Source organism: Scomber japonicus, chromosome 5 (genome assembly GCF_027409825.1).
Source record: "Scomber japonicus isolate fScoJap1 chromosome 5, fScoJap1.pri, whole genome shotgun sequence".
Lineage (NCBI taxonomy): Eukaryota > Metazoa > Chordata > Actinopteri > Scombriformes > Scombridae > Scomber > Scomber japonicus.
The window spans coordinates 34,570,286-34,597,757 of NC_070582.1; the positions used below are offsets into that span (position 1 = coordinate 34,570,286).

Consider the following 27,472-nt stretch of genomic DNA (forward strand, 5'->3'; position numbering starts at 1 on the left):
TACTTTTTTTTATTGTAATTTTTTTTTAAGATTTATTTTTGGGCATTTCTGCCTTTATTTGACAGTAAGTGGCATAGAGGCCAACAGGAAACAGGGAGAGAGAGAGGAATGACCTGCAGTAAAGGGATTCCTCATTATGTGGCATGCTGGGTAACCATTCAGCTACCAAGACGCTCCCATAGTATTTTTTAACCCTTTAAAAATCCTTTAAATTCCTGCAGCATTTCCATAAACCGCGTATCTAAGGCATGCATGTACATTTAACCGTCCTTTTTTTGTGATCAAATTTTTACTTACATAAATACACAGAAAATGTACAAATATTACAATAATACAAATTTCAATTCCACTAAAAGGAAAATAAATAAGTAAATCAAATTAAAAGAAAAAGGAAAACAAAATAATGAGTAGTGATAAAAATAAAGATAAAGTAAAATGTCATTTAAACCTGAGAGAAACACTATTTCGACCTTCTATGTGTTCTGTATCTATAACAGAGCTTTGGCTTGAATGTGAAGAATACTGTGTGCTAGCTTTATTTAAAATAAAGAATTTAAATGTTTTGTGGTCTTCCTCATGTGATTGAAACACAATATATTTTGTAGAGAAAATCATATTTACTGTGTTGTAGCTGAAGAGATTTTCTATGTGAAACAAACCTCCAAAAAAAAGGTTTATTATTATTATTAGTGGTCAAAGCTGCTGCTAAATGTGACTGTATAAATCAGTACGCCACACTAAACACAATCTGCAAGATGTCATCAAGCTGTTTATTCCTGCTCTGAAGATGTCATTAGAGGTCTCTCATGTCTGCCCAGAGATTTCAGGGTTTAGATAAGTCCTCAGGCTGAGGCAACACCTATACACTGCTCTGAACTGTGGAAACCTCATGACTAATGCTTACTTTATGGCACATTTACTAGTATTTATCAAAGTAAAGTTCTGGCTCCGTTTCTACAGCATCTTTACACAATACTTGATGCATTGCAACAGTGATTGGCAATCATTCTGTCTGTAAAGTGATCACGGACTAGTGTGACTTCATTGTAATAAATAGATGTCACCTTAATACTCACACTAAAGATGGAGATCCTGCCACAGAATGCAGCTCAGCCTCAGACTCTAAAGGCTCTGTGGTTCATTTTGCTCATATAGTTTTGTCCACACACAAACACACACACATAGCTGTATTCCAGTCCAGGTATATTTTCATAGTAGTGATGAAAGGTATTGTGAGAAATACAGGAAATCAATAGTGTGAGGATTAGGGTTTCTGATTAACCTTGGTTAACTTTTCCCCCCTATATAATAACATTTCTATATATTTCTATCTGTAACCAGTCACTCTGTTACTCCTTTCTTAAACACTCGTATTCACACATCAGTAATGTATGAGTCAGAAAGCTAAAATGATTGAGCTGAAAAGAAAGTTGACTAACAGGAAATGAATCTGCAGCTATTGAGATGATTGATTGATTGTTTGACTCAAGCTTTTTCTAGCAAAAATGTTAAAGATTGATGAGAGACTTATTGTCACCAGCTTCATAATCGTGATGCTTTGCTGCTTTTTTTTGCCATGTGTAATAGTAAACTGGATATTTCAGCGTTTTCTCAGACAAAACCTGCAATTTCAAGACATCACCTCAATATTTTGGAAATTGTGATGGTTGTGTTTGATGAAGTCCAGACATGATATCTCTGCATCTTCTCTTGAGTTCACCTTAAATCTTCCGAACAGGATTTGTGAGATCATAACTAGTAACTTCTAGAGCCAATCAATGTGATGTGGAAACTTGAAGCTTCCAGTGAAGCACAAATACTGAGAATGAAGTGAAGTAGGAGACATCTTGTGTCCAGCAGGAAAACTTGTGAAATGAACAATAATTGCATATTTATTTTTTCAGTGAGGGAGATGTTGTCTGAAAGAATTTCTAAATAGGTCATTTAACATGTTTGTGGGCAAATCAGACTATTGTTATTTACATATAGTTATATTTTTATATTTTTATATCTTATAACCTGTCTGGAGTGGTTTTATATTGTGCATCCTTGTCATAGCCACAGCAGTTATGATCTTGGAACATCAGTAAATTAGCCAACTCAATCCAGATAGCTCTATGTGTATATGAGAAGTATCAACTATCAGCCAGTGTAATGTTGAGAACTGGATAAGGCGAGGCTGCAATGTGAACACAAGTAGAGGATTTGATGATGCTGCTAATCTTTTTCCACTGGATTTACTTATTGAAATGATGTTGACAAGAAGAGTAGGGGCCAGATGAACTGAGAAGAAAGCATTGTGTGTATGCTGTGGTTGGTGTATGAGTTTGAAGCTGCAGCTCATTATGCTGTCAGCTTCTGGACTGCAGCAGGGCCAAGTGAAGCAGAGCTCAAAGATGCACTGCAGCAACAGTATTTCTATACGTTATTTAGACACAGTTTAATTCCACTGTAGATGAACTACACATTAAATGATTATTTCATCTTTAGAAAATATCTGAATATTCATACATTAGAAGGAATAAATGTCTTCATGGGGAAAAAAGGAGAGGAGCAGACACAAGATGCACATAAATAGAGAGAGAGGGGTGGCAGAGAGAGAGAAGCAGCAGCAGTTCAGAGTAGAGCTGGTAGAGATGTGTTGATATCTCTAGGAAAGAAAGAAACGCTCAGATGCAGCCTGTCGTGATTTTACAGTTAATTGATTGGTTGAGTTTGATCAGCACTAATAATCACTTTTAGGTTTTGGTTATACAGAATATATGTAATGCTTGGTAGCTGTTGTAATTTCCATCTGCACTGTTTACACCTGCTTTTCAGAGGCAAGGAATGTCCCTGCAAAACACAGACTGCATTATGTTAGTACATTCAGCAGACTATAATCAACCTCTGTTAACATGTATCTTCTTCTATGTATGCAATGAGGAGAGAAACGAGGCAGAGTACATTTCATCTACACCTAAAAAACGGGCAGAAAACTCTCAGAATATCTTCACTAAGTGTTCGGCAAAGTATGAAAAGGTTGTCTTTGTTTTTTTTAGAAAGAAATATACTATATGCTGTTCACAAGTTATCAAGGAACAATTCACTTTAAGATCATGTGAAAGTCTTTATAGTATTATACGTATTGTATCTGAGATTTCTATATGCAGTAATATTACAAAAGGGTTCTAGCTCACCAAGATATGATCTAGATTTCACTAATTTTGATATTCTGCATGATAGCACTATTCAGCATTTTATAAAAATAAATGAACCACATTCTTCTCAAAAACATTTCAGAATTGTCAGTTGAGTGTGACAAAAAAACAACTGGTTTAAAAAGATTCTGTGTTGAATGTTTAAGTCAAGTCTTTTTCTCTATAGAGCACATTTAAAAACAGCAGACGTTGACTAAAATGCTAAAATGAGAGATTAAAATCTGATTTATTTGTACGATCAAACAAAACCAAAGGATCAAGGATAAAAATAGTTATTCAGTTGATTTCTTCCTAAGGTTGCCATGGTTTCAATATTTCAATAACCAGATTCATCAGAGAAAACTCACCAAATCAAACTCACTGAGTATCTTCATGCAGACATATACAGGCATATTTCTTCAAGCAACTGAGCAGAGTAAGAAACATTTTCCCAGTTGTGCATATGTTGGAGTAAAATGAGAGTTAGTCTGGACTCTATATAAACATCAAAAGTTACGTATGTAACTATGGTTCTATGAATCCTGGATGACCACCAGAGCATTCTGTCACTCAGAATCCTTGTTGTTCTATTTCATCCTTACTGACCGCCAGAGACGGTGCTTCAAGCACTGGGTGACCCATAACAACAAAGTCAGGAGGAATGCCAATACAAACCTCATTGAGAGGAAGCAGTAGAGTTGGGCAACAGGACCACACCCAGTCGATGGGGAGTGGCCACATTCACCCGATCTGGAGAAGGTAGTCCGTTATGCCCACAATGCCGCATCACATATGTCCTCCAGGGGCACGTCACACAGAGATGCCCATGATGTAGATACAGCCCTAGTAGAGTGGGACCTCACCCCAGATGGCAGGGGGCAATCACTTCTTTTATATGAGTGGGTGATGACATCCACGATCCAATGCAACAGTCGCTGAGAGAGAGCACAGCCTTTCTTAGGACCACCATAACAGAGGAACAGCTGTTCTGACTGTCTTATGCTTGTGGTCAAAGTTATATAGATTCTTAAAGCCTGCACATGGCACAGCAGCCCTAACCTTTCCTCCCCTGCTGGGAGGGGGGGGGGGGGGGGTTAACTGTAGACCCAGAGTAGAAGGGGACCATCCGCCATCCAAGAGTGACTTTAGGAACTCCAGAATTTTCGGAACTGCACAGTGCACGGCGTCCTCACCAATGTCCGAACACCATACAGAAAACAGCTGCCACCTGTTCTCATACTGCATCCGGGTAGAAGGCGCCCTGGCATTCAGTACGGTATTGTGGACAGTGTCTTAACACAGTGGCCAAACCCATAGCTGCAGGCGATGAGGGTCAGGATGCCCATTCTGGCCCCCCTACTGAGGCAGGAGATCCGTCCTGTCAGGGAGGTGCCACAGTGAACTGCGGCAGAGCCTGTGCAGCAGAGGAAACCATGTCCTCCCCGGCCAGAAGGGGGCTACCAACAGCAGCCTGTGGCCCCGCTGGAGGACCCTCTGCAGTATAAGAATCAGAGGGATTGGTGGAAAGGCATAGAGAAGACCCCCTGGCCAATCGTGGGCGAGAGCATCCTGGCCCAATGGCAATGGGTCGACTTCTCTGTGGCAAAGAGATCCACCTCAGCCCTGCCGAAGACGCCCTAGATGTTGAGCACCACCTCTGGATGAAGCAACAACTCCCCAAATGGAGGCTTGCAATGGTAGAGAGGAAGTCCACAGCCTGATTCCGTTCCCCGAGCAAATACATCGCCTTCAAGCTGGCTAGGCGGGGAGCCTATAACAGGAGGTTCCAGGACACCTGCAACAACCATGCAGACCTAGTTCCCCCCGGTGGTTTATGTGAGAGACGGTTGAGACATTGTCCGACTGTACCAGCACATGCCTCCCCTCTCAGGAATGGAAGAAAATACTGCAGTGCCATGTGCACAGCCCGTAGCTCCAGCACATTGATATGCTCTGAGCAGTCCTGAGCAGGACACAGCCCCCGAGCTGGCCAGTTCTGCCACACAGCATCCCACTCTGAGAGGGAGGGATCTGTTGTAACAGTCTCCTGACGGGATGCAATGGAGCCTATGTGCATGCCTTGAAGGAGAAATGATCTCTCCCTCCATGGAGCCAGAGCAAGGAGGCAACACAGTAACACCTTCAGTTTCCTGTGCTGGTGCCACTTGGGTGGAAGCTGTTCAGCCCCCTCTGAAGGGGATGTAGCATCAGCAACCCTAAGGAAACCACAGTGGCGGCAGTCGTCAGCTTGACTAGGAGGCGCATAAACTGGATATAGCGCAACCAGCTGCCAGAAGGAGGCGGAGGATGTCGTCCACGTACCAAGGTGATGGACAGGCCTTCATGGCAACAGCATCCAGAGTGACCCCCAGAAAGAGTGTACTGAGCAGTAACTGAGCTGTTGCTTGGAAAAACAGCCGACGACTGGCCCCAGGACCTCGGCGCCTCTAGAGGCTCTGGGGTGATGACGGGCAGCATCCAAGGTCTGATGACAGGCTGAGCCTGTGGAATGTCCAACTGCAGGTGGGCCAGGGCCATAAGGATGATGGCTCCCATAGAGGACCCAGCACCAGAACTAGGGGCAGAGGAACGGGAGCTCACCTCAGACGTGTGGGAGGCTACATCCTGGGGGACCAAGTCTGGGAGCGAACACACTGCCATCTTTGTTTCAACTGGTGTTGAAACAAACAAATACACAGTTAGCCTCAGCGGAAACACATCAACTAACTATAAGGGCAATATCACATGCCTATGCTGGGAGCGGGAGTGAGAGCACTGCCTTCACCAGCAAAGGTTAGCTTGCTGTGCAAAAAAAACACAACCACAGTTGCCACAAAATACACAAACTAAAGTAGGTTGAGCGAAAACGCCGGTTAAAACTACCAAACAAAGCAAACACAGCCCAGGTTAAAAAAAAAGAAGGTAATAATACACACCTATACTGGAAGCGCACACACTGCCTTCACCAACACAGGAACTAAATAAAAAGTAGGTACAACCAACGTTGTACCGATAACTCGAACTGTATCGGCCAAACGGGCACAATGCTAACCGCTGCACGGAAATAATAGTAGTACAAATGTCGGGAGGGGGAGCGAGTACACTGGCTTCACCAACACATTAAAACAATAACGAAAAACGGCTACAACCAACAATGTACCTAACACTCGACCTGCGCATGCGTGAGATGGAGACATTCAGTGCTTGAAGCACCACCTCTGGCGGTCAGTAAGGATGAAATAGAACTAACATGTGACTCTGGTGCACATTGATAAATGCTGCCTGTTGTCTCCTGTGTGTTGCTGAGTTGCTCTTTTGTGCAGATCTCTTTTCTGCAGGATGTTGATAATAGACAGAGCAGGCAACATGGAGCCAGAATAACAGATCCATTGAGACAAGTGGACAAGTGGACAAAGGAGTTATTGGCTTCAGTGATTAACAATCAGACAACTAAATATGAGGTCACTCTGATGGCTCAACCCACAGGAATTACACAACACACCAGTGGGTGAATTTTAAATCCTCAAAGGAATTGAAAACCCACTGTTAGAGACAAGTGTGAGGTTGTAAGTGACTAGCTAACATATATACAGTATATTTCAGTCAATTTCTCTGTATTGAATTTGTAAAGACTCACACTTTAACAGGATCACAGGATCTTGTGTATTGTGTGTTACATATGAAAAAATAAAACAATAAAAAATTCTGTCATTGCACAGTCTGAAAAGACACAGTTTATTTGGGTTTTGGTTGGTCAGGATAACCCTACCACAAGCCCCTTAAGTTGGCAGTTCTAACTTTGACAGCGGTTCTTAGGCTGTCGAAACATGAAGAACTGATCAGGAACCGACTCTGAACCTGGCCTCCAACTGCTTTGCTGGAAAAGGAGTGTGTGTGAGGCATAGTATGATTGTAACACTATGGAAAAGGATGCTATATGATCAGATGCTAGAAGTAGAGAGTAAACTACATGTGAAGCCCAATCACAAGTGTTTCTTTTCTTCTTTTTATGCATCTTCTGAGGCTGTTTAGCAGAAGGTAGCAGTTTTTTCTTCAACATTTTGCTGCATTCTTTATAGATCTGTAAAAATCTTTCCTTTGGTTTTGATGTGCTTTCAGCTGACTCAGATCATGTATTTCTGGTGGAGTTCGGACTGGAGTTGCTGATGGACTTAAATCAAGTCCCCTGATAGTTGAAAACAGTGCCACACAGGGATCAGTACTGGGCTCCCTGCTTTTAACTCTATTCAGAAATAATATGTATTTTCTAACTGAACAGTGTAATGTCTATGTTTATGCTGAATGCCATCTTGTAGAGATTGTTGAGGGTGAAGTCAAATGGATTTGGTCAGGATGTTCAGCAATTCAGGCCAGCTACTAATTGAAAAACTGCTATTTTCTCAGATATATCTGTGTGTGTGTGTGTGTGTGTAATACAATACACAATACAGAAGTCTCCTAGAGAGTGCCCTCCTACACCTCTGACGTGATACTGGACTGCCTTTGTCTGACTGCAGGGGCGTAACAATCATGTGCTTGTGATCTATGTAAATGCAGCTGTGTGTGTGTGTGTGTGTGTGTGTGTCTGTGTGCGTGTGCGTGTGTGTGTGTGTGTGCGCACACGCGCCGGTTAATGTGGTGCACATCAATATGCTCACATTATAGCATACATAATTTGAGACACAGACACATACAGGGCACATGGCTATTGTGGGTGGGAGTGTGTTTGCATGCAGTCACATGTGGAGTCAGTGGGTGGGACACTGTGACAGCATCTTGTTAAAATATTGATGTGAAACTGAGAGCACTCACACACAGATACTGATGATCTGATGATACCAGAGCAGAAAACTTTGATGCTACAAAGAACCTTTAAATACATACAAAGTAATCCAAACCATGAAATGAATGCTGATGTACAGTAGTAGCTACTTCAAAGTTCCCCTCCAAGCTGAAAGCCAGCTGAATGGCAGCCGACTCCCAGCCAAGTTCCAGCCAAGTTCCAGCTGAGTTCCAGCAGCTGGAGAGACCCCCTCCTTCTCCTGGGCGTGTCTATCTTTTCCTGTAAACCCACCTATTCATTGTAATACAGGGTTTGACCAGGAGATAGCGCTTCTGTCACAAACTAGCCCACATTCTGATGTTTTATGATTTTTTACTGACCGGTCTTCCGAAATTCATCGAATCAAATCAAAAAATTAAATAACCTACTGACTACTGATTATTTTGTTATTTGTTTTGAATCTAACACAAAAAACAAAAAAAATATACAGCACACTTGTACCAGCCAACCCCGGTCTATTCAGTGCATGCTTTAAGCCAGGTAAGCCCATCCACCTTATTAGCATTATCATTGCTCAACTTTTTGTTTGGGCTTAATGGGCCATTTGGTTCCATTGTCACACAAATCACGCACAGAGATTCAGAATCAGAATAGTGTTCATGGACGTCGGAACTATTTTCCGAGTGGGGTCACTGTGAGCTTTCATAATAGTCAAATCTCTCCTGCGTCATGGTGCTGCGCAGCCAGGTTTTCAGCAATGCACAAGGCTGAGAAAGAGCGCTCAGATGCCGCGACAGATATGGGCCAGACAGAGTTTAATGAGCAATAATTATATGAAAAAGATAAATGTAAGTCAGACAAATTAAGTTTAAATTCAGATTCGTTATTATTATTACATTAACTAACTAGTTAATTAACTATTGGTTTAAAACTGAAAACTCAACCACACATATGTGCTAGAAATAGTGGGGGCACAAATAGTGTCTTGATCTTGATTTTTGGTGGGGGAGGTGTCCAGCTCGAAGGTGATGGGTTGAGGGGAATGGTTGCAGTGCTGTCCCATTGTCTTTCAAAGCGAATGCCCCCCGTCCCCCACTGGCCCGCACTCACATTACCTCAAAACCCAAGTATACTAAAGCACGGTTGCCTCCGACACAAACGTTGCGCAAAAACATAACGCGTGCTGCACCAGTAACACACAACACAGCCGATCAATTAACACAACACACTATGATTAAAAAGTACAAGCATATTCTTCTGAGTCATGCCTGAGTCATGCAGTACTACAGATACTTGTGTAAGAAAGACTGATTCAAGTCTTTACTCCAGTGATCATTCACGCTCGCAGCCTCTCCAGTGGAGCAGCTATAGAACAGACTTAGTTTAACTGAATGACTTGGAAGTCGCCAAATGGGCCAAGGAAGTGTACTGTACTCAAGCATGGTACACTTGCACTCACACCAGCCAAATAATCCGGACTTTAGGGGGCAAATGTGCTTGGGCACGGTATGATTGTAGTGTGAGTGAGCCCTGATTTAATGTAGACACCATAGACTGTGTAAAAGAAACCGGCCAGTATGAAAGAAGCGAGCACACGGGGCCTGCACGCGGGGAATAAAAAGACGACAATTTATGATAATAAATTTATATAAAAGGTCATTCATTTCATTGGATCACTTGCTGGTGACGATCAGCCTGTGGGCGGACTTAAGAGACCACACGTGGGGTAGAAGCCGCTGATTGGCTGAGAAGCTTTCACTCAAAGCTTTCCTCAGGCTGCTTATTGGATGAACAGCTAGAGTGAAAACTAACTAATGCTGTGTCCGAAATCACTCACTACATACTATCCATCCATTCCTCCATTCTAACCTGTAATTTTGTTGTACATTCATTGTATAATGACAATAAAGCTCATTTACCCTTTACAATGCCCACCAGTCAACCAGAACCCCAGCTTGTCATTTAAAAATACATTTTATTTTAATACAATTTAAATTGTGCTTACTGCTTGGAGGGAATATTTTTACCGGTAATTTTTACTGGAAGTGTAAAAAAATAGGTACCGGACTTAGGCAGATTTTACCAGAGTCCTGTAATTACCGGATAACGGAAACCCAGTATGTGGTTGTCACCGTCTGTTGACATAGCCTACTACGTATTAAATAGCACGTCCTGTTTTAAATCAGTAGACTGGGTTTGTCTCTTGGGCTATTTCTTGGTTTGACAGTGACGGTGATCAGTGATCAGTCAGAGGAATTGTTAAGTGTCTGCGAGTGTTTCATGTGACGGACGGTGTCCTGTCAGATGTACGGCAGCTTCAATTGCATCCTTACTTTCTAATGGATTAACTATATTGTACCCTTCATTCGTCTACTTTATACAGAATAGAAGTAAAACAAGTAATATTAGTGTGTATAATATTTAGCCTAGTATTTTAATCAGATTTAATCACAGGGTTGTAATGTGATAAATCCAGTTAATTTTTTTAATCGTTGGACAGCCTAGTCTTTTCTATGAGCAGTGGGTCTAAACCCACAGCTCCTCCCCGTGGACAAATGAAGCATTGCAGCTGGTTTTCACTCAGGCAGCTTAGGGGCGTTTCCCGTCAGGGCCTCATTGACCACGTCATCGCTGGGGGATCACATTATCCCCCTGCGCCCATTATCGGCCAGCCAAGGACCAGTCAAGGACCAGTGAAGGAGCCATCAAGGAAACACGGGAACTTTGAAATGGCTTCATCTATATGACGTCTCTTCATCAAATAAAGTTTTCTCTATTTTCTTTCTCCCTGTTAGATCCAGAGGGAGAAGGATGTTTTCTACCCTGTCCACCCCTGCTCCGAACCCAGCACAGAGACAGCATGTTCAGGTAAGACTGTCCATCCACTCATCAGACCAGTTTATCAATATGGAAATAACAGACCACAAAAATCTTAGTCTTATTCAAAATTGAAAAGATCAGTCAGCATTTTCAATTCAAACAATCAAAATTAGTTTCTGAATACATTTGAGTCAATAATATCTCATGCTGTCGTGGAGGGAAAATCAGTTGAACATTGCATTAAACATATTGTTGATATTTTAACATTATATTTCAAGAATGTCCAAGACAACACAACATTGTTTAACATACAGACATGTACAAAGGATATCAGAACAAAACCCATCTCCATACACCATGGAAGTAGATATCCACCTCTGTGCAAATGCCACGAATTTTAAAAAAACTAAATCTTAATATTGCAGACTAGACTGTACCACATTTATGTATCTGTTAATACAGCTGAAGGAATGTGGACAGTGTCACTACTCACAATAATCACAGTCACAGTCTGTTTTCCACATTTCTGCATTTGTACAACAGCACAGAATTATGTCCAGTCTAGCTGTTGTCACTGTCTCTGTTTGACGCTTTGGACCTATGGCACCAAAGTTGACTAAATGAAACCATGGAGATTACAGGGGTGAACTCAATGAAAGGAGACCCCCCATGAAAATAAACATTACAGTACAAAATGAAGCTGTACAGGCCAGTAAAACATTGTCTATCATCAGTCATAAATAATAATTAAAATTGCATTCAGTTAGAATTAGCTGTTCACATGCAACAATAAGTACTGTGTGTGTGAATACATTAATAAGTTATTGAAATGACAGTTTTGTGGAGGGGATAGGGCAAGCTCACTGATATGATGTCAACTTTAATGTATGATGAATGAACTAATGGTGGAGGTGCAGCCAAACAACATTGTTATCTGTGTAATCCATGATGTTGTGTATCAGGACACTGTAGAGATATTGTCTTACTCAAGGGTTAGGGTTAGGGTTAGTAGTACCCCAATGGGCCCTTGGGCACTGAAGCTCATGTCCCTCAATCTACTTCTTTTATTTATCCTGATTGGATAACACTGCAATTATGAAACCTCATAAACCTTGTAACTCATATTTTAACTCAGACTTTTTCCACATATTTTATTTTGAACATACTAGCAACCTGACAGTGACCAAAATGATTTTAAAAAGTGTACACATTTTTTTCTCCCATCACTTAGGGGCCCTTTCTGCTCAAGGGCCCCTGGGCACATGCTGGGTACATTCTCCCATCACTTAGGGGCCCTTTCTGCTCAAGGGCCCCTGGGCACACCAGAATAAAAACAAATGGAGGCTTTGTTCAAATCCTCATCACTGATCTCAAACAGCAGTTACACTGTTGACAGAAGTTATGACAGAGGTCTACCAGTGTATTACTGTATTAAAAAAAAGTGTTATTGTTTTTTAATTTTTATTTTATTGGTGCACTAAATAAACTGAGCTCATGTGACAGGACAGTGTTACTTTACCTCACTGTTAGACCTACACAGATAAATGACAGCAATGATCAACTTATGTAATGTGAACTTCATCAGTTACTTTAACACTTTGAATGATGTCATTTCAGCATCACAGCAATAAACTAACAGCCCTCCTCATATGTAACAGATGGCAGTATGTTCAGTAGACAGTAGACTGACTCTCTCTCTCTCTCTCTCTCTCTCTCTCTCTATCTCTCTCTCTCACACACACACACACACACACACACACACACACACACACACACACACACACACACACACCCCACACACACACACACACACACACACCTTCTGTCTCTGTGGATTGTAACCTACACTGTAATATGTCACCTGCTCAGACATTCCATGACATGTTCTATTAAAGGGTGAAATGTTACATCTTTCACTTGCACAACAAACAATGGTTTAAAATAAATGTACTTACCTGCTTTGATCACTGTTCATTCTTTTTCTCTGTCTCCTCTCCCCCCCTGAAACTTTTCTCAATTTTATTTCCAGCCGTCCATCCAGACACAGATGAGTGTGTGTCCATGTGCTTGTTGCAGAGCGACACAGAAGTCAGTGAGAGCCTGAAAGCCAGGGCTGACCTGGATGATGGTGTCTTTAAAAAGGTAGAAACGACAATGCAACACACACACACACACACACACACACACACACACACACACACACACACACACACACACACACACAGGCTTATACAGTTCATATATGTGTGTGTTTGCTCCTGATAGCACCTAGCAAATACATTTTCATAAGCTCATAATCTATAGTGGTACATAAACACAAGTAGCTGGTTTTCCTTGGTTACATTGTTTATGTCATTCCCTCCATCGTGGAGCTGCGATATGTTCATGATAACACCATCGTCGTTACTCACACAGAAAAAGATCTTCAGTGCATAGTTGATGCTTTTGCCATGGCCTACACACTGAACATGAACTGCTTGTTCTCACCTAGTACTTGGCTAAGGCTAATTAGTGGCAACATGACCCCTTTCTCCACGGACCACTACCGTAAATGTCTACAGAAGATTGCAGAGCTGGAAACCAAAACTTATTGCTCAGAAGAGAACATGGAAGTGATTGCACTATGTGGGAAAGACACCACTTTATCATGGAGTCAAAACAGTTACAAGAGCATGCTAACACACAGCTAATTAGCATCCAAAAAGACTAGCAACAAACAGGAGGGCTGTGTGCCAGGTAATACATCTATGTGTGGTAGTCTTCCCTGAAACTAAAAGTACAAATACAACAAAGCCTAAAAGTAAATCATTTCTCTAGGAAATGGGAGGATGAGTGACAGGCAGAGTACAGCAGCCTGAGATTTGTTTCATGTGGGCAGAGCATCTCTTTAACCTTTGTTCGTAGTAGGACACAGCTGTGGAAATCTGCGAAAGGGGGAACTAACAACAAACCTCCCCAACAAACAAGTGTACAACTGGAGAACAGATTTGCTCCACTGGTCTGATGACCTGGATAACCTCTCATCTTCACAGAGGACGAATGACTGAGAGTAAATCACAAAGTTAAAGGCTACAGGGAAAGCTAATGATGGGGCTGTGAAAGATGGAAGAAGCATGTGTACTAAAAACACCAAATTACTCTGTTTTCCCAAGGATATTGTCTCTGACATGTAAAAAAAAATGCTGCATATCATGGCTGCACATCCAGCTGTGAAAACCATCATAGTGCAGATAGGGACCAATGACGCCAAGACTTTATTCACCCTCTTCAGCTGCCCAAAACCTCTTCCCCTCTCTTGTCATTCACTGAAAGAGGTGGTCATTGCTGGGACCAAACTTCCACCCCGCCCTATTCCCATTTTCTCCCCCATAAACAATCATCCCCCAGATGTCTTATGGAAATTTAGCTTCTTACAGCTCTTCAGTTGAATTCCTCTTCTCAAGCTATGTTCCCAACTATGTACAGGCCACCTAAATACAGTGCAACATTTTTGATGACTTTGCTGAACTGCTGTCTATAATCTGTGTTGACTTTGACTGTGTAGTTATTGCAGGTGATTTTAACATCCAGGACAGAGGGACTAACACTGACAATGGCAAAATTTCAGGATTAGTATTATTGGATGTCAGTGTATTTGACACGGTCGACCACAATATATGACTGGAAAACTACAAAATCTCGTACTAATAATTATGTGAGGACAGACAAATGTACATAACATCAGAGGACTGTAATAAGTGCACTGAACAAATCAACTGGAAGTAAAACAAAATAGAAGTAATTGTTTTTGGAGTCAAGGAAAAATCATTAAAAATCACAAATCAGCACCCAGCTTTAATCTGTAATGTTAAAAATCATAAACCAAGCAAGAGATCTTGGTATAGTCATGGACTCACACCTGAATTTCAACAGCCGCATTAGAACAATTACAAGTCAGCCTGCTAGCAGTTTGACTTAATGAAGGATTAAAGGAGTTTTGTGTAAGCAGAAGTCACTATCTGTCAAAGTGAACTTGTTTTATAAAACAGTAAATGCTTCAGGGCCAAAATCCATTTTTGATTTACTGCTAAATTATGAACCATCCAAACCACTCAGGTCATCTGGGACGGGTCTGCTTTCTGTGCCCAGAGTCAAAACTAAACATGGAGAAGCAGTGTTCACTTGTTATGTTCAACATATCTGGAACAAACTGCAGGTTTGCTGCAACTCGATTTAAATCAAGGCTGAAGAATTGTTCTGTTGGGCTCTGCCTCTTATTAAATCAGGTCATGTTCATACTGCACTGTAACTTTTATTCTTGTATTTTACACCTGTCCTCTTCTTTTTTAGTATGTTTTTGTGTCCTATTTTCTGGGTTTTTTATGACTGTTTTTAATTATATGGTGTGTTTCCTCTGCACTTCCTCCCAGTGCTTTTAATGTTTCGTTTAAAGCACCTTGAATTACTTTGTTTCTGAAATATGCTGAAGAATAATTGCCTTGCCTTATCTTAGAAGTCATCTCTCCCAAGGGACAGACATTGACAGAGATGTACACCACCGCATCTGCTGTGCCAGTGCTTTTGCAAAGCTCCCTAAAAAGTGCTTGAAAACTCTGACCTGATTATAAAGACCAAGCTGCTTTTACAACACAGCCTGGATAACTACAAGTCTTACTACCAGAGAATTCTGTGAAGAATCTTATGTCTAAGCTGGAAAGAGACATTAGTATTCCTCAGGAATCAAATATTGACAGCATTGCCACCACCATCTTTAAACTCAGATGGACAGGCCATGTAATACAAATGCCTGACACATGCTTCCCAAAACACATGCCTCCCAAAACAGGTCCTCTACTCAGAACTGAGTTTTGGCTAATGAACACCTAGAGTTCAGAGAAAGCGTGTAAGCGTGTCATGGATAACATCAGGATCAACCACAGAATATCCCACATAAGCAGCTCTAACTTTGAAGATCTCACTAAAAACAGGACCGCATGGAGAAACAGTTTACATGAAGGAACCACATTCCAAGATGATCTCCAACAGCCGGCCAGAGTGCAGCAGCAAAAACACTCTTCACTTCCAGCAGCTCACATCAATGGCTGCACTGCAAGAACGTTTGTGGTTCCAGAATTGACCCCTTCAGCTATTGAAGGTCCACAATCAGGACTGTACTATAAGTGCTGGTGATTTCAGCACAGCAGGTGGCTTTCATTAGTTACCCTTTTCATGTTGGGGTCAGAGATAGGAGTGCTAGTGTACAAATCTACCTTTGCACTTTTCTAAAATTGGGAAACCTCTGGTGAAGAGTGTTATGCAACACACCAGGAAACATTCTCTCCCTGAGGCTTGGCAGGAACCTGAGGAAAAACCAATTGACCAAGTGTTTGACGTAGCTGTTTGGACTGTGTATTGAACGGATCATATATTGTAGTCCTTACACTAGATACAAATCAGTAATATTAATAATTAAAGCTGCAAGCAGCGTTGGGCGGGACCTCGCACCCTTGCGCACGTTTGGCTGTGGCAAAGCGGAAAGGTTTTTATTGGACACTGCAATAAGTAGATATACATTACACACACTCTTTCTACCTCTGTCTGTGTAGACATTTAGACTGAGCAACTGAAATTAACTGCCAACACTTTGATGAGTCAACTTATTTCCAGTGAAACCTGTAGATATGTTTGTAGGTCATGCTCTTGTAATTCGTGTTTGATCTAGACTTTGACAGCAGTGTCAGTGAAATAGCTGACAACTGCACAGATATCTAAAACATAATAATACAGTCAATAAACTTGAACCAGAAACAGAAAACTGAGACACCTTTTCCTTATCAGGTATCATGAATTTGCTCATGTTTAGAATTCATGTTATTATGCTGTCCTATCCAGTTAAAATGTATACATATAGCCTTTCGAGTAGTTACCTTGTCATTTTGTGTAACAGTAAACCAGGAATAGTTACCACAGACCTTTGTTTTTCACACTACACAGGAAACACTTCAATTGTTCAGAGTATGACAGACAACATTTTGTAGTTAACATTCTAATTTATTTATCATTAATTTATTACATTTAAATGTGGATATTTTGCGGATTACATTTCTTTTCAATAACTGACAAAGTACCTTTCAAACTACAATGAAGATAGGATTACATTTTTAAATTTTACCTGATACAACTCGTGTCATGGACATAAAATACTCAGACTAATGTACATCTGAATTACAGAACACAAAAAAATATATTTGCTGCTTCTGTGGCAAAATCCAATTTGCACATCAACATTAGGGGGCTAGCGAGGTTGGGGACGCTCCTTCACAGCAGCATCTGTAACCATGAAGTTCACCTCAGAGAGAACAAAGATAATGTTTAAAAGCAAATGACACCCACAAACTACACAGTATACAATACAACCTACTTTTCAAGAAAAAACAGTGACAGTAATACAATTGCTATTTTTAAATACCCCGTTACACCGTGTCACTGCCCAACTCTAAAGGCCACTGAACTATAGAAAGTTTGAAATGGATAGGGAGAGAAAAGATGACTGGGGGACACAAGGGGGAGGATAAAACATGGGGGGAAAAAAACAAACAATGGCAATAACAGCAATATTTTTTTTTTAAACTGTCCTGTTAGGCTGATCAGGCATGCAGAATTACAAGTTTGTGCCAGATTTTGCTCTTCGTTCATGCACACAAACATGAACATTTCTTATTTAAAAACTACTGACTGGAATTCATGTATTTATAGTTAAAATAATTTCCTATTGTGTTCATATGCAACATATCATGATTTAACTGTTACAGATAAGAATTTTGAACACTAGAGAGATACAGACAACATAACATGAAACATTAAACCTGCCCATTTCTTTTAAAGACATATTTGTTAGATTCCAAGATATTTTAACCACCAATAAATGAAAAAGTTGTGCATGAACACATCAGGAATGAAAGACCAACAAACTCAAACATACATGAATACATACATTTAAAATTGTGATAGAGACCAACAGCTGACATGTGGCAAACAGAGACAGAGACACGTCTACAATTAGGGTTAGGGTTAGCTAGACCTCCACCTATTCTACTGATAACGCATCATATTTTTAATCTAAAATTTCTCCTCAATAATCGGATCCACATAAATACAACTTTTCCACACAATCTAAACCAGAGCCACATAAATAAACATTACATTTCCACAATATAATAAATATAATATCTAAAATCTCCCCACAATAAATACACAATCTAAAACCAATAAATACACATGATTAACCACAAAATAAAACTCACAATATCTACATTTTGGATTGGGACAGACTCCACACTAATGAACAACAATCATGTGGTAGCCAGCGTACACACCATGAAAACCACGACACACTACAAGTCAGTTTCCTCTTAAAACCCTACAGATAAACACAACTGCAACAATGACACAACGTGTAAAGACCAACACTTTCACCAGGACACTGCACTGTAGCTCTGTTTCACTCAGCTCCTTTGCTAAATAAACCAACCTAATCCTGATCTAAATCAAACTCCACATCTACTCCTACATCCTCAAACAACCTCTGTATCCTCCAACTGCCCCTGATCATCTTTCACACTAAAACTACACAGAATACCTTCATGATCACTGAAGTACGTGGGCATCACTGCACATTCAACATCATGCTGTGTTGTTTTAACATAAACATGATCGATCAATGTCCCCTTCTCTGTAGTTGCTTGTGTTACATGCTGATTAAATCCTTTTTTACCCATGAATTTACAAATTGATGATCTGTTCAGAATGTTTTCATTAAAATCTCCCATTACTACAATCATGTTACTGATTGGATTTAACCAATGGAGTAATTTCCCCAGATTCTGTTTAAATAAAGAATTTGGATAACATGGTGGATGATAAATTACTGCCATCAAGATGTTAAATTTGGTACACAGGCACACCAAACATTCCAGATTCAAATCGGGTACGTGCAGAATGTCACAGTCCATATCACCTAAACTGTACAAACCAACTCCACCATGTTCTAGGTCCTGTAGCTCTAACAATTTGGGGTTACTTACTGCTGTAACACAAACCTGGAGGACGACTGTGGAAAGTGTACCCATCAATTTGGACACTGTCTGATGATTGTGCAGTGAGCCACGTTTCTGTGACAGCAATACAGTTAGGCCTTGCACAATGTCTTGCACAATGCTGTGTGCAAGACACCAAATCTGAACTGTGGCGACTTAAATTTTGAACGTTCATTAAATACACAAAGAAACTGTGCATTTAATGAAGGCTGTGGCTCCTCAATTAAAAATGGAGGCATGCTGTCCATGGCCTCCTTTATGGTGCCCTTACAATAGGAACAATAGGGTCACTCCTCTGGAGTCCTCGCCCTCTTGCCTTTCGGCTCGGTCCCTAATAAAGATGTGGCATTATCACAGGGCTTTAAAGGTCTCAAATGTATGGGCGTGTTATTACAGAAAAGCCTGTGGTACATAGTACTATGGTACAGTAAGTCTATAGAATCCTGTTTGTTGGGAGTGTAATGTGTTCAGCCCACTCTGAGCTCAGTATGACTCACTTGTTCTGGAGGAGGCCTTTTCCACCAAGTTTTCTCATAATCCCAAAAGATGACATGTGGCTCAGCTATATTTGGCTACTGTTTCCCCCACAACTGTTTCTTAACTGGAGCCTGAATAACATGGAACCAAGGTGTGTGTGTGTGTGTGTGTGTGTGTGTGTGTGTGTGTGTGTGTGTGTGTGTGTGTGTGTGTGTGTAAGGGTTGTTATGCAGGACTAGCTGTGAGAAACAAAGGTCCTCTCAAGGATGGACATTTTGGAAAATCCTCTGTGTGACTAGTTATTAGTATTAGCAGGGTTGAACACAGCAAGTATGTTTCTTCCTCTGTGTCTTCAGGGACTTTCCACTGACTGTCTGTGGATACAGTATATATGTACTATTTAATAAAGATGGAGCCTTTGTTGAATCCGTCTGTCTTCTTTTCCTCACTAGCCTTTAGATCCAGCCCCTCGTGTTGGAGACAGAGGCAGAGGGATTCGTGTCTCATGGTCCTCAACAAATGATGGACCAACGCATGGAGTTCTTTGTCCTAATGAAGGTGCTTTGTCAGTGGACACTTCTGACTCTATGGCTCCTCGGAGCTCCAGAAATTCCTGGAAGTCAGAAAGAGAGGAAAGAGGTAAATCACACCACTGAGTCTTTTAATTCTGGTAGTTATAAGTGGGTCAATATTTCATTCTGTTGAAATATCGGCTCATGTTTTATTCCCAGTTTTGGCTCTGAAGTGGTTTACTGTTCATTTACAGTTATTTGAGAATAACTTTGAACTTTCTTCTGCAGTTTCCTCACCACCAGAGAACTGTTACTATGAACTGCTAGCAGAAAGCTAAAACATAAAATCCAGGTTTAAGTTGGTTTAAAATTATGTTGTTTTTAAGTTTTTTTTAAGAATGTGTTAGTCAAAATGTGTAAAAACTCAAAAGTCAACTTTAGACCTCCCATTGTTAAGACGGTACCTTTAATACAGTTCACTAAGTGGTTTTCAATGTTCTTTTTCATTCATATTTAATATCTCTGTTCTCTTCATCTGTAACATTTGTAACAAATTAATATTGACGACTGAAATAACCCACAAAGCATTGCTGAAAATGCTAAAAACTGGAATGAATTTTGCTTGAGAAAGTGGAAAGCTCCAATGCATTGCAATGCACTTCTGAAGAACCTGGAAGCTGAACTGCATTACCCAAATACACCGCTAGAAAAGCGTTACTGTCAAAGCTGGAAGTAGAAAAAATGCTTTTATCAATATCATACATATGAACTGAGTCATACTGGTTTACTTGTGCATTACACAAATAAACCAGGGCTGGTCCACAGTCCAGGCATCCAATGTCTATCTTCGAATTGCATCCTTTTATACACATACCCAGAGTTTCATCTAATGTGGAGTTTATTTTCCCTAACCCTGGACCTTCTCCCACACATAGTGTCAGTGATGTCCTCTAGCATGCTGCCAAAAATGAACCATTACCTGCTATGAAGGCCTAACAGCAATACCATCATTTTGTGTTGTTGGGTATTTTTTTAGTATAATAGTGAAATAATGATTATGCAGATAACTGGTTAATTCCCATTGTGAATGATTATATGACATGATCAATACTATACTGATAATATCTGAATGGACAAACATTTCCCACAGAAGGTTTTGAATGTATTAAAAAAAAGTTATAATTTTCTTTGGGGGTTTGTAGGAGGAGGAGAGACCGAAGGACGAGGAGGAGGAGAAGGAGAAGAAGATGAGAAAAAAGATAAGCTTCCAGAAAATCCCATCTCCTCTGCCACTCTGCGTGCCTCCATCCGTTCTCTGTCTCCATTCCGTCGTCACAGCTGGGAGCCAGGAAGGAATGCCACTGGAGATATTGACATGGCAAAGCACAGGTATGGACTGTAGGATATGCTGTTTCTTCTCAAAAAGCATGACTCTGCATCATTAAGCACAAAGCTACTCATACAACAGCTTAGCCTTTGTGTGTTTATATAGAACATCAGGTCTGTATATAATGCTAACTTTCTATCAGGTGGTGCTGGAAAGCATTGTCAGATATAGTGTGTCTGTCTGGTTTGGATTTCTTACTGTTCAGAATAAGACCAGACTACTGAACCTTACAAAAAAACGCCTTCAAAGTGATGGGGACAAACCAAATTGGGCCTCTGCAGTGCTTATATGAAAGCAGTGCCGACAAACAGGCAGGCAGAATCTTGAATGACTCCTCTCACATTCTGTTTTCAGAATAAGAGTTGTTGCCTTCTGGAAAGCGTTTTAGATCCAGACGTAAAGAAAGCTGCTTCAAACTTTATTTTATCTCTGCCTCTATCTTGCTATTGAACAAAAAGTAGCCTTGTAGTAGTTTACACTTTACCAGGGATGGATCTCCTGCTTTAGTCAATTCGTATCTTTTTTTTAATTATTATTTTGTCACATAAATATTTTCCAATCCAGCCCATTCAGCACAACAGCCTGTGATAGACCAGAAGGTTTTTATCTATGTATTAACATATCCTACAATATGAGCACTTCTGATGATTGATGTAATCACCTCCATGTCTGTATTAACCCTTGCTTAACCACATCCAATAATGTATGGATATATTGGCTTAGTGAAATAAGTTTATCATTTATTTAAGATGTGTGAAAATGATTAGCACAAAAACACCAGAACAACTTTCCCTGTAAATGTCAGTACTCATAATCTATAAAGACCTGTTTTGGCTAATTGTCACTTTCGTTCACTTTAAAAGATAAAATCCACCTCACTTCCCATTCATTTCTTCTTTTCTTTCAGTCTATACCTCCTGTCCTTGCCACTAACACTCTGTAGCTCTTCTTTCAGTTCCTTGAAGAGCCTGTCTGGAGAGGTGAAGAGAGCCAAGCCCCCCCTTCACAGGAGAAGGTACACATTTCATCCACTATCCTCTTTTTACAACTGTGTGCTGTGTGTTCTGAGCCAGAAGGCTGGTCAGAACAGACATTGATATGTCAGTGATTCACTGTCCATGCCTTTCAACATGAGACTCTCAGTCATTCTGCTTTTGAATTCAATTAGTTCTTTTAGGCTCACATTAGTCACTAATGACAAGAGCAGTTCCAAGACAAATGACTGAAACAGTGTCTGAAAGTCAAGAATGTAGTAATGTTCTGATGCAATGCATAGAACTTTGTCTCTTTGCTTCATTTTGTTCCACATGAATTTAGTATTTGGTAACAATATTTGAAGCTCTTAAACCAAAATGTCGTGTCAATCAAGTGTTATTTTGTTGTCTTTTATGACTGAGAGCTGGTGCTGTGATCTTCTCAGTCTCAGCCGGTTCACATGACAGTCTAGACACACACTCTCTGTGCCATGCATGCTATCCAATGAAAAACTCAATGGAGTGAAGAAAGCAGCTCAGCACCATGTCTTAGGACTGAGGGTGATAGTGAGGGTAGACTCTTTGATTCAGTGTAAAATGGTGTGACAAAAACACACAAAGACTATTTAGAAATGACACAGATGGTTTCGTAGAGTAACATAGCACTCAGAAAATGTAAAGATTAGTGAAAGGAATGAACAAAGAGCAGATGTAGGGTAAATCCTTTAAAGACCATGTAAAGTGAATTCAGACATTTTCTTCTAAACACATTAAATAGGTCATAAACGTATTTCTAAAAAAGGTGTGAAAAGCATTTCAACCATTTAGATTTGAATTGTGGAGCTAGGCTTCACAAACTGTGTTTCAACATTTCTGTGTTCAGGATTTAGTGGGCGGGTCTGAAAAGCATAAACCCGCCCCTACTGCTGTAGAGGTATAAATACATTCAGTGCACACGACTACTACTACAGTCTACAGTTAGCCAGTTAGCTGAGTTAGCCGCCGAGCTAGCAGCTGAGCTAGCAGCGGAAAGCTCTCAGACATAGCGTCCATGTTTCTGGTAGAGGTGGTGACTTTGATTGACAGGTGACACTTGGTAGGGGGCGGGGTTTCAGTGAACTCGGCGGGCACTCCCACAGTGTTTGGGAGCAGAGGAAGAGGCTGATTTTTACACAACTTTGAAGCTTATTTCATATATTTGGCAATTTTTTTAATCATTCAAATTTGGCAGGGTGGTTAGGGTTAAGGTAACACACTTTTCTGTGGTATGTCAAACTCAGAACACATATTTATTTTTACTTTACACAGACTTTAAATCAGAAGTAAGTCTCACTCTGCTGTTGGCTCTTAGATTGACCATCATTATCTATTACAATATCAGGATCAAAATGCACAAAGGTGAATGTGTGTTGTTTGCAGCTGATTACATTTTGGAAGCCACCAGTTATTAGTTGCACTGGGAACTGTTATGTGCGTGGTATGTTGGGAATTTAGTTTATTCAATGTAAATAGTGTGGAAAAAGAGAAGCAGTGCCAGCTGTCAGTTGATAGGATGCATGTCTATAATATAACATACAGTATAACATCATATTGAGACAACAGGATTCAAATCAGGAGCCATCTGTACTGTTGTTCAAACATCATTGGAACATAAATCGCTCGTCTACAACATCATCCTGTCATCATCATTAATCCTCCTCCATCTCATTCCTGATTTGAAACATTCCTTTCATCAACCATCTAATCATTTCTGTCTCCCACGTCTTCCATCATCCATCCTCCGTGTGTCCAGTATGAGTTGGTGTCCATCCAACCTGCGTCGTCCTGATCAAGAACAAATAGACAACAGAAGGTAAACAGTACAGATCAAACTGCTGGTAATTTGCTGAGGAAAACTGCTTCTAGTGCCTTTCTGGAGGTTTCCATCAGAGGATTGTTTAAATACCACAAGTTTTTTTTCATTCTTCATTCTCGAAAAACCAGTGTACAAAAACATCATCTTCAAAAGAAATGTAATTTGAACACGAGATCTAGAGGGGCATAAAGGACATCATAAAATGCAGCCAACTATATGTTTTTGCCTTTTCTCCCTCCTCACAGCTACAGTCTGGAGGGTCTGGTGGTGGAGCAGGGAGCAGTCCAAGCAGCATGCCCCAATCTCAGTGATCAAGATGAGAGGACCGTTGGTAGGAGTTTACGCCTGGACAACCAGCAGAGAGGCTCACTGGTCTCCCTCACTGAGGAGGAACAAGAAGGAGATGGAATCCACATTGATAGTCAGGTGTGTGTGTGTGTGTAGGTGTAGGTATGTGTGTGTGTGTGTGTGTGTGTGTGTGTGTGTGTGTGTGTGTGTGTGTGTGTTTCAAGCTCCTATATCTGTGTGTCACATCTTCCTGTGCAGGCAGTGCTGTGTTTCAGTGTTTTGCACTTTGGTCCGTGTGTGTGTGTGTGTGTGTGTGTGCTTATGAGAAAAAGTTTTTTCTTCTTTTTTTCTTTTCTTCTATTTTTCAGACATTTATTAAAAACAACAGTTTTAAGAGAGTGTAATGATCCCTCCTGTTCATACTGAGCATTAGATCCTTCATAATGTTTACAATGGAAGTGATGGAGGACTAAATCCACAGTCCTCCTTCTGTGGAAACATGGATTTAAAAGTTGATGTGAAGCTAATATGAAGCTTCAGCGTCTGAATGAGTCAAATCTTCATCTTCTATGTTTCAGCGTTACAGTGTTTTTAGTAGCAAAGTCTTTTTGTTACTATATTTCCACCACAGCTCAACAGGAAACACTAAGAGGGAATCTGATGCTAAAAACACTGTAAATTTGTCAGATATCACTTGATATGACTAACTCACACTGATGAAGCTCAATAGAAGCTGATCATCTACTTTTAAATGACTGTATGGACACACTGTGGATTTAATCCTCCATCACTTCCATTGAAAGTACATTTGAAGGAGATCTTTTAATAGTCAGTATGAACAGGAGGAATGATTACAGAGAGGAAAACATCTTTACTGTTCATATGGACACCTGACTTCTGGTTTTAAAAAAACAACAGTCTTGAAAAATTGTGAATCTGTCCTTTTTGAGACAAAGGTCCTGAAAACATGTGATTGGTTCCTACATTAACACATATTCCTGCCAAAATTAGAATAGCTTTTCATACAGAACATGAACATTTCTGTTTCTATTATTATCTGAGCTCTTCTCACTCATTTAAAGTAGGTGGGGCTCAGTTGAAAAAGCATGATGCCATGTACTTCCATGCACCACTAAGTATTTTGCTATATTTGAATCTGAATCTGATGACACGTGATAGATTGTTTGATTGTTGTCAGTTGATTCTGATAAAACCATCAACGGTCATGATGAAGCAGATTAATAATGTGTTTGCCTGTCATAACTATTTATGGGTTAAGATCCAGAGAGAACAGTGCATTAGGAAAAGCATTGACTACTCTTTACTGCCTATTTCAGTCTTCCTGACCTCACATACCAGAGTTCCGTTAAAAAGCCATTAGGGCAGTTTGTCATGTGAGCAGCTTCCAGGCAGCAGCACAGTGCTATGTGTGTTTGTACAGTGTAGACATTTGAAAAATCCAGAGTGAAACTTTCTAAATCTATTTAATGGATGTGTTGCATTTAGTTTGAACACAGAGTATACTACTGGGTCCATCTTCACATTGAATTTCTGTTTGTTTCATTTATTTTTTACATGTGTGTATGTGCATGTTTTTAGACATCTTGCCAGGTCCTGTCCATGACAAACCGCTGTCCTCCCATGTTCCATCACCCAACCCTCACCAAATCCATCTCAATGGTTGCCATCAGTCACCGTGATATAGATGGTGAGTTCAAATCATTGTCCTTCATTTGATGGATTTTGTTTTGTTCTTCTTCACTTATTTTTCACTTCATTTCACTTTTGATTTGAATTTTGATGTCTTCTTGATCTTCTTTCTATTTCCTGTTCCTCCTGCTACTTTCCTGCCTTACTCTTTAGTGACTGGATTTCCTCGATCAAAGCGCAGAATCAGCTTCTCCCTCAGTATCTCCCCGCTCCTCCCCAAAAATAGACACTTCTTTTCTATTGGTACTTCCTCCAGTGATGAGGATGAGGGGAGAGGGAGTAAGTACGATGAATCTAAAACGCCAGTCATGGCTGTTGTCCTGTGTTTGCTCTGTCAGTGTGGTGTCCTGTAACACTGCCCAACCAAAACAAGAAGTGCTTACTAAACACAGTCAGCTGTTCCCTAGAGCCTCAGAACCAGAATGGATGGAAAAGGCATGTCTGTAACTCATTCAACTCAATTCAACTTTTTACACTTAAAACTAAAAGCACGTTTTGACATTAAAGACAGTGTAAAGTGAATTCAGACATTTTCTTCTAAACACATTAAATAGGTCATAGTGGGCGGGTCTGAAAACGCAGCAGTGATTAGCATAAACCCACCCCTGCTGATGTAGAGGTATAAATACGTTCAGCACACACTACTACTACTACTACTACAGTTAGCCAGTTAGCTGAATTAGCTCCCGAGCTAGCAGCTGAGTTAGCAGCAGAAAGCTCTCAGACGTAGCGTCCATGTTCCGGGAAAAGGTGGTGACTTTGATTGACAGGTGACACTTGGTAGGGGGCGGGGTTTCAGCAAACTCGGCGGACACTCCCACAGCGTCTGGGAGCAGAGAAAGAGGCAGATTTTTACACAACTTTGAAGCCTAATTTCATATATTTGGCAATTTTTTTAATCATTCAAATTTGGCAGGATGGTTAACAACACACTTTTCTGTGGTATGTCAAACTCAGAACACATATTTATTCTTACTGTACACAGACTTTAAGAGTTCAGGGATGTCTTTTCTGTCCATTTTGTTTTTTCCATCCCAAACATGATAACTGACGTCTTCCCTGCTTTGTGTAAGTAACCGCTATCAAAATGCTGCTTCACATAGGTCCTTTTCTTAAAATGAAATTCTTTCGTAACCTTTGACAATTAGACTTTAAACAGTACAAATCTTCTGACCTTTCAGGAATATTCTGACATTTTTTCAATTGTTGTCTAAACAGTACAGTGTGTTAACTCCAGCACCAAGAATGGAAACAGGGGGACATAGTGAAAATATATACTTTCCAACCATTTTGAAGGTCTTATTCAACTTCATTATTTTATGACAAGAACGCACACAGCCACGAAGTCTCCTTTTAACAATGCTCTGTACTATTCTCCCAAAGCTCACAGTACCTCCACAAGTCTGAAGCCA

The 27,472-nt window shown here is 40.4% G+C and overlaps 2 protein-coding genes across 2 annotated transcripts in view; both read left to right on the plus strand.

Moving 5' to 3' along the window:
* Window positions 1–20,184, plus strand: part of LOC128359518 (uncharacterized) — a 122,260-nt gene extending 102,076 nt beyond the window's left edge. Inside the window, exons 12-15 of the mRNA XM_053320010.1 lie at window positions 10,758–10,830; window positions 12,812–12,924; window positions 19,787–19,973; window positions 20,135–20,184. Coding sequence (XP_053175985.1) covers window positions 10,758–10,830; window positions 12,812–12,924; window positions 19,787–19,973; window positions 20,135–20,184 — 423 coding nt within the window. The remainder of the gene's footprint in view (window positions 1–10,757; window positions 10,831–12,811; window positions 12,925–19,786; window positions 19,974–20,134) is intronic.
* Window positions 20,185–21,094: 910 nt separating this feature from the next.
* The window catches only part of akap13 (A-kinase anchoring protein 13), a 34,452-nt gene continuing 28,074 nt past the window's right edge, over window positions 21,095–27,472 (plus strand). Inside the window, exons 1-5 of the mRNA XM_053320011.1 lie at window positions 21,095–21,235; window positions 22,189–22,248; window positions 24,000–24,059; window positions 24,308–24,488; window positions 25,950–26,058. Coding sequence (XP_053175986.1) covers window positions 21,222–21,235; window positions 22,189–22,248; window positions 24,000–24,059; window positions 24,308–24,488; window positions 25,950–26,058 — 424 coding nt within the window. The 5' untranslated portion in view covers window positions 21,095–21,221. The remainder of the gene's footprint in view (window positions 21,236–22,188; window positions 22,249–23,999; window positions 24,060–24,307; window positions 24,489–25,949; window positions 26,059–27,472) is intronic.